At 43.5% G+C, this 8,436-nt stretch overlaps 1 protein-coding gene across 1 annotated transcript; it reads right to left on the reverse strand.

Moving 5' to 3' along the window:
- Nucleotides 1-2,066: 2,066 nt before the first annotated feature.
- Nucleotides 2,067-8,218, reverse strand: RB195_006606 (uncharacterized protein; the record flags this gene model as incomplete). The annotated part of the gene is made up of 7 exons (XM_013452284.2): nucleotides 2,067-2,191; nucleotides 2,261-2,358; nucleotides 2,437-2,579; nucleotides 2,629-2,739; nucleotides 4,621-4,796; nucleotides 5,104-5,163; nucleotides 8,167-8,218. 7 exons carry the CDS (start codon nucleotides 8,216-8,218, stop codon nucleotides 2,067-2,069), a joined length of 765 nt encoding a protein of 254 aa, XP_013307738.2.
- Nucleotides 8,219-8,436: the final 218 nt, after the last annotated feature.

Genomic DNA, 8,436 nt, shown 5'->3' on the forward strand with positions numbered 1-8,436 from the left:
TCGCTTTACACTCTTCTCCTTTTTAAGTTCTGTTTCGACGCGGCGCGAACGTCGCACGAAGCGTTGATTAGAGAGCAATGAGGGGGCGGTGCCTAGATGATCTCAGGCGGTCGTGGAGGATGTCTAACTGGTGGAGTGGCAACCGTGATTGCGCGGAGGCGTGCGGCGCTGAAGGGAGGTCAGGAGCTGTCAGTCAGTTTTCACAAGTACCTCTTGCCTTTCTAGTCCAATTCCACTTCAGCTTCCTAGGTGGCTCTTGCAGCCTCGTTTTTACTGGTGCTGTCAGGCGTTCCTTCGGAGAAAATAAATCCTTCATCCTATCTATTCGAAGAGAGATCCCAGATCCCTCAACTTCGTGGTATATTCTAAACAACCTAAGATGTTTTAGAGCTAGCGGTTGGGATCGAAGTGGGACCATTAATAGTTTCTAACCGACTGCAGCGATCAGTTATGACACCAATTGTCCGCTCCCAATCTGAACCGCTACGCTCCACCGCGCCGAGTTACGCAATTGGAACGAACTTCAGGCCGTTTTGACCCGACTATGCTGCTTTTAGTCTGAGGGCCTGCTCAGTGCAAGTTACTCCAAGTTTAGTTTGTGTGGTGCTGACATGGAAAACATTATCTTCTTTTCGCCGGTGAGCACGAGCCAGCTATTTTGCTTTCAGTCTCTTGAAACCATACTTGTAGTTATACTGTTGGCAACGCAATAAGTTTTGTCCGGTAGAACGACAAGAACGTGTAGATTAAAGGCAGCGTATTACGAAATTGGCGTAGCACGAAAAGCACATAGAACAGAGTTCGAGTTGTAGATAACTTGATCAATTGTGACTCCACTCAACTTCCCCTAATCGTCGTAAAAAACGGAGGTGGAATGGAGCTTGTTTCTGCAAGGTACGTTAGAACAGGTCCTTTTGTACCGTCCCTTCAGCAGCCTATTTATTGCTTTACTTGAATGAGTTGGTGAGAAGACGTCGTTAGTCTTTGCCCCCCCCCCCCCTTATGGACGCTGGACGCGGCACTTGCACCAGAGTCGAGCGTTCCAACTTAACTCGTAAGATATAACCCCGTCTTCCACGCCGTTTTTTCGTGACCATTAAGGAAAGTTGAGCGAAGCCATGCTGGGTTTCGTAATCTACAAGCCGAAATCTACGGGTACCTTGCAGTTTTCGTACTGCGTCAATTTCTTGATACGCACCCTTTTAGCGAATGCGCTCCGAGCGGGTGCTGTGAAGTTAGCGGGTTCCAGTGAAGTTGGGATCATGGCTAGCTCCATTCCGATTGCAGAAAAGAGTGCAGGTTCCACCTCAATCCGAAGCCGATTGGAAGCTCCAAGGGGTCACTTCGAACGCAGCCGCTTACGCAACAACACCGAGCTTCTAATCGTTTTGACCCGACTATGCCGAGTTCAACTTGGTTGGCGCCAGTTTCTGCGGCAGGAGAGGGCGCACACGCCTCTGATATTCCTGCCAATACACTCCGTTGAGTGCGCAAGCCATTCTCGTCGCGGACCCCTAGAATGTGCCTAAAGCAATGAGAAGCGTTTCTTCCAAAGTGACTGTTTGGTGGATTATTGCATCTGTTTTGTACAAGGCAAGTAGTGTTTATTTTCACAATAAAAACATGGCACTGAGTAGACGACAGAGCAACGTTAATTGAAGGCATTTACCATGACCATAATACTGAGCAATACCCTGCTTTGTATATACAACAAATAGGAGGACTAGGTAGACAAGCGTTGCTTCTAACCAGCAACGAGGTGAATATCTTAGAAACAAGGAGCACTCGTAGAAACAATGAGCATTTGTACAAATAGCTGGGTGAAATGTTGAACGTTAGAATTTGAGACTGTTCCGAGGTAACAATTAATAGTCTAGGTGCCGCTGAACGTGTTCAACTGGACCAGTGCGGTGCGCCTATGACATGCAAAGTTGGAGTGGTTAGAGAACATGAGCCTCACAGAGCTTGCGTTGCGGCAGATACGTCGCATCGGTCAGCGGTCGTCGGTTGAACACGTTCGAAAACGACTACATGTACACTGCAGAGTACACGTCTGAACGCCCGAATTAATACGAATTTTTACGTTCCATCTTAAGACTTTCTGTGGCTTCACGAGAAGATCGCAACAGTTCACTCTCTCGGCTCGTACGCGATACTCGTCCAGGTACAGGCAAAGGTGTTCGCAGTGGAGCTGAAAAAAGTAAGGTCTCTGTCGAACTACAAAGCTTTAGATCGCTATCCACCCTAAAACGCTCGATACCGTTCTGCCTTCTTTGCCTTTCCAACCTCTCTCTTTGTTTTGGGTCCACGTAAAGCTTCTCAAAGTTTCGTCGACGTGTGTATGTCACTACCCCAGACCTAAAAACGTTGCGTGTCATAGAAACTAAGAAAAGCTCACATTCAAGTTTTACAGCTTAGAAAAAGTATTTGACGTACATATCAAATTTCGGATTATTCTTGTAATCAACGAAAACGAGAACTGAACAAGTTCCGAGAATTCCGACTAGAATCCCCACAACTATTAGAAGAATAATCAGATAGACAGGTAGTGGTTCATCCATAGAGGCGGAAGTGGTGGCCTAAAAATACAAAAATTATTGCGTAAGAATAAGCAGTAGATGGACTTACTTGCATTTGCTGAAGGTTCTGAGGTAAGAGATCGCTGAGGTCCTCTGTGAAGATCGATCCATCGTCTGCATCCACTCTTTTCAGGAAATAATTGTTATTGAGGATGTTCTCCTTAAAGAAGCTACATCGTTGAGATAAAAGTTCCCAAAAGATTTAAAACGTCAAGAGAGGACTTTTAGGAAGCATTGTCGATTTCTATCGCTAACCTTCTGCCAATGTTAGGAAAGAAGAAGTATTTTAATAAATCAAAAGGATTGTAATCTTGACAGCTTCCAGTAGTTCTTCTGAGCTCGATTAAGCCCTCTCTATTTCTTTTTATGGACAAATCATTTTCGACATTTGAGGATTGGCAGCGCATCATAAGAAAAATTGATGGATAGAAGAAATGTCTACTTTAGAAGTTCGAAATCTCAAAAACTTCCCTCGGTAGTTAAGACAACGACTCCCGGGAATTCTTTCTTTCTGCTTCTTAAAAGATCTCAAAACTCTTCTCTAAGCACAAAGATTTGGCGCGAATGTGAGCCAGAATTTTGTTCTGTCACGTCGGACAAAAGATAAATGGATCTGGTGAGAGGTAATTCAAAGAAGACCAACGAAAAGTTCGTGGAAATCGACTTCAAGAATTATGAATATCAAGCAAGTGAAAGGTTTTACCCCTTCTTACATGACTATAACACAAAAAAGTCAGCTAGAATTTACTGCTTGACGATTTTTTTGGTCGGTGTTATAAGCGGAATAAAACTACCTCGAAAAAAAACTTTACGATTTTGACGTAGTGAGGTACCTACGGCGAAAGCATAGAGTTCAGGTAATTTTCGGTTTGTCCGAAAGTCTTTCACCAAAATTTGTTTTCTGATCCAGCTATTCAGAGGCCTTGAATGGAACTTTTAGGCAATTGGATATGGAAGAATGTTGTAGAAGCTTACACTAGAGAGGTATATAATGGTATTTTACTGGTATTCAACCATGAGTTCAATAAAAGTATTCAAAGTCAAAATCGAGCCATCGTGTGCTACGAATTCATGCAGGGCCACAATGCATGCGATGCCACCACTCATATTTGTGCCGCGTTCGAGAGAGGTCCGCTGGATTGCTTTTCCCGTTTGCTCTAACTGTTCGAGTCAGGAGGTATTTGAAGGTGGGTTGTTTCCTGGTTCCGCTCATCTTTCCCTGATCGTCGTAAAAAAAAACGGCGGGGAGACCTCCTTAGTTCCCACGAGGTACGTTAGAACGCGTTTCTATGTACAAGTTGCGGTCCCCTCTGCAGCCTATTCATTGATTTTACTTGAACGGACTGCTGAGGAGACCTCATTAATCTTTGGCCGCTCACTCCTGGATGCTGCATGAGCACAACTGTGGCGTGCTGCAACTTAAAGCCATCACCCCACGAATCTGACGTGGTACGGATTTCAGGTGTAGTATTCGTATACGGGATGGGAGACTATGGAAAGGGGGTGATTCCATCCATTTCTTCCTAATTGCCGTAAAAAACGGCCCGGAAGATACGTCTTCAGGCGTTTTGGCGCACTATTTTGTACAGAGAGTTCGACTTGAGCGCGCCAGCCTTGTGCGGCGCCGCATCTTCCGGGCCGTTTTTTACGGCAATTAGGAAGAAATGGACGGAATCACCCCTCTCTCCATAGTCTCCCATCCCGTATACGAATACTCCACCTGAAATCTGCACCACCTCAGATTCGTGGGGTGATGCCTTTAAATCTCTTCGATCTTTGCGACGATTAGGGTAAGACGAACGGAACTACGCTTGGTTTCGCGATCTGCCACCCGAAGTTTACGCTTTCACTTTGGGTTCCCCACCACGTCAGAATCGTGATATGCTGCCTTCAACTCTGTACAGTTTTGTATGCGGCTGCACTCGAAGTTGCGCAGTGAAGTTAGCTGCTGTGATCGAGGTGGGACTCTATTCATTCCCAAGTTTCAGGTCGTTTTGACTCCACTATATGCCAGATCTCAACAAGTTCCAAGGAAACCTACCTTAACGCGAGGGTCTGCGTTCGCGGGCATGCTTTCGATGACTTTTTCAGTCAACCTCGGAGAGTTGCCACGTGGTGCGAACACATTGTTTCCATACTTTTTGACCGGTTTCAGGTTCTTGCTGATATCTTCCTCTTGTAACGTGGACAGGGACACTTTGAAGACTTGAAAACATCCTAAAACTATTTGTTCATTATCACTGAGTCAAATTATTTGATTTTTTAATTGTTTGGAAATGATTTGTGGGACTGTTCTCGTCTAATTACACCAGGTAAATCCGGTAACACCCACTTATTCATCCATGCTAGATCCTTAATCCCTTAGATTCACAGTAGATGTTTCCAGCCCCATTTGGAGTAAACTCAACGATGAATGAAGGAAGGGCAAAATCTTGTTTCCGTTGCTTCTCGCCAAATAGAGCGGAACACCATGAACTCTTTCTAATTTGTACAGGGTTGCGTCCATTAACAGAAAAGAACTTACGTGTGCTGTTTTTCTCACAGCCCGTTAGTGGAGAAGCGACGGCGTTGTGAAAATACAGCACTGAAATTGGTCAGGAGAGAGTTAGGACTAAGATTCATTTTGTAGCCATTATTTTTTTATTTTCATGAATAACAGTAACTTCTTTCTTTTTTTTAGTTTCTTAGGACCACTCCTTGGGTACAAGTAGCGTGGAGTAGGTATTAATTGTTTGAGGACCTACTTTGAGCAAGTAAGACAAGCAACTTAAAGACATCACCCCACGAATCTGAGGTGGTGCGGATTTCAGGTGGAGAGTTCCTAAACATGATCGTAGATTATGGAGAGGAGGGTGATTCCGTCCATTTCTTCCTAATTGCTAATTGTAAAAAATGGCTCGAAAGATGCGGCGCCGCACAGGGCTGGCGCGCTCCAATCGGACTCCTTGTAGAAAATAGTGCGCCGGAACGCTTTATGCTGTATCTTCCGGGCCGATTTCTACGGCAATTAAAAAGAAATGAACGGAGTCACCCTCCTCCCCATAATCCTACGACTCCGTACAGACATAACCCACCTGAATTCCGCACCACCCGAGATTCGTGGGGTGATGCCTTTAAATTACATTTTACACCCAGGGAGACCTAATCGTTGCAACTAAAACAATAATCATCGCCCAACCGAACTCATTAAATGGCGGAGAAATACAATCTCAGGGGAAGAGGGATTTTTTTTCGACAGTGGCCTGAAAAAAAAACCAGAGGATTTACTAGCATTTGGAATAATTTGAAAAAAAAGTTCTTTATTACTGCTTTTCGTGTAGTGATAACAATAGACGACGGTTTCCAGAGAACTGAAGTGTCACATTCGAAAAACTAGTCGGTTTAGTTTCATGAGCGCAGCGGAGAGGAAGCGTTGCCCAGAAAATCATAGAAGTTTCTAGAAGGTGTGCTCAAAACAGTTGGAGAAATTGATTGCAACCACGACTGCGTGGGTAGGAGTTGGCGAATAACAGGGATATGTGTAAATACTTTACTAAATGTAAACAAATCTGACCTAATTTCTACGAATGCTATGTTGTTACGAATGTTATCAAACTTTGTGGAAGTTCGCAAATAATATTTTAAAAAAAGTTATTTCTACAGTATTTTAGTACTTCTTGTTTGCACATTAGTAATTCCTCTCTCCTTTCGCTTTTTTTTCTCTGTTTTTCAATCTTCTCAATGGGGAATAAATCAGTCGCTAAGACATTCCAAAGCTGCGCTACCTTCGAAAATGAAAACAAAGGCGTAGTAGAAACTAGGTATCTTTGTTAACTTTAAGTCACATCCTCATGAAAATGCTTCTTTCCCAGATGAGTTCTACGAGTTAATTGAAATCATTCGTATCTTAGTCCTTGAGAAAGACACGAACAAGCAGCTCAGTGGACGTTAAAATGACAGACATTGTGGAGGGACTTCTGCACAGGGATTTCATAACTAGCGCTGAATATGACCAATCGGTTGGCCGCAACGCCTCCGCCGCTGCTCGCACTCACACCCTCTCTTTGTTTTGATTTGACCCAATCGAGTGTGCTACGCCCCACCCCGCAGAAATTACTTGAGGCCGACCATCGTTGACTGTACTTAGATGATTCTACTAAGTACAAAGCTGTTAGCTGTTTCGTAATATGGAAGATGGAGGCATGGTCGCACTAAGCAGAAATGTTCCGGTGATTTCGCTTACTCTGCCGATTCGCTTTTTATTCTGGCCGCGCATTTCTGACAGATCAGCTACACCGCTTCCTTGGACTCGTCATCGCGAACGGCGATTTTTCGTCTCCTACTGAAATTAATGATGAAGTGGAGGCGGAGCTAATTGTTTTTATTACAGGATGACTACACTGGGAGTGTCATTTATAAATAGCAGGGGTGTTAATGAGAAACTGTTCAAGAAACTTATCTAATCCTATTTCAATTCAGATAAAAGAGCAGGTGAAGATCGCTGGTTCACACAGCATGTTTCTGAGAAAGTCATCTTGTAGCAAAACAGAGACAAATGCTGCTTTTTTCTAAGCCGTCGGTTATTCATCAAAAGGAACCTTGTTTTAAGATGTATTTTTTGCTTACTTTTTTCTGTTCTTTTTCCCCAAAAAAAGAAACTTTTGTACCGTAGATCTCTAGAATGTACGTCATAAATTGTGTTGAACACCATTAGTTTTGCATTTTTATCATGAAAAACTGCCGATTTCATACAATTCTATAATGATGATATCAATAATGGTTGAGAGTCTGACCATCTAATGGCTTCCTAAAAGATTTTGCTCGAGATCGCCAAGCGGAAAATCCTGTTGGTTTAATTTCCTTTGAGAATTTTTTAAAAATTATGCTATAAATGTTTACCGAAATATTATATAAAAATATGCTGGATTTTTTCTGTAACTTCCATCATAAAAACATGTGCAAAGGGATTTTCTTAATGTACGGTCGGTGGTAAGCATGATCAACCAGGCGATTGAGATCTTTCTTCGATTGGGCCTCGTTAGAGAGGAGCGAGAGTGAGGAGTGTGTTTGGCAGAGAGCTGCGTGCGTGCGCGACTGACGTCGCGTCAACTCCATTGAACACACTCGGCGGAGGAAATATAATCAATTCGCTATATATAGTGCATGAAGTGTAATGTTTTTCTTATAATAGACATATACTATTCCTACTCTTCAAATTGCTAACTTTTCACCGTATATCCCTTGTGCTCCAGCTCAGAATAATTACAAAGTTATAATGGTCCGCCCTCGGCTTGTTCTGCTAGTGTATGTTTAACACAGGTGACGATAGTAAGCAGAAAAAACCGAGACCACCAACACAGCCCCATAAAAGCTCAACTGCACCTCCCTAGGTTTGCCGACTCTGTCAAACAACGAGAGCGACAGTGGATCACTCAGATCGAAGTAAGTTTAGAGACCAGAAAAACACACATTCCAATCGCACCACGAGTAGCAACAAAGTAGTTGAAAGCGCCGTTATTGCCATATTTGACTCGGTAATGCGTCAATGAAACGGCTTCTTCGTGGTAATTTACCGATAGGAAACGTTTTGATAAGAAGAGGAACGTACAGTGCAGAAGAAGTGAGAGAAGACACCAATGCATTTTCAATGCTATGACCATACCATTTTATGTTGACGGGGTGTTCTGAAAAAGTTGAGTTGAACGTGATTAAGACCGGCGTGTACCGGTCGTGCTTCGATGCTCTCACACAGGCACCACCACCACCACCACCGATCGGGTACACCACCGCGTTATCGAATCGATCCGTGTCTGATAAGAAAATCACTACACGGAAATAGTGTTTTACGTTGGTGTAGGGAAAACAGCAAAAGCTACCA

Source organism: Necator americanus, chromosome I, assembly GCF_031761385.1.
Source record: "Necator americanus strain Aroian chromosome I, whole genome shotgun sequence".
In the NCBI taxonomy this organism is placed as follows: domain Eukaryota; kingdom Metazoa; phylum Nematoda; class Chromadorea; order Rhabditida; family Ancylostomatidae; genus Necator; species Necator americanus.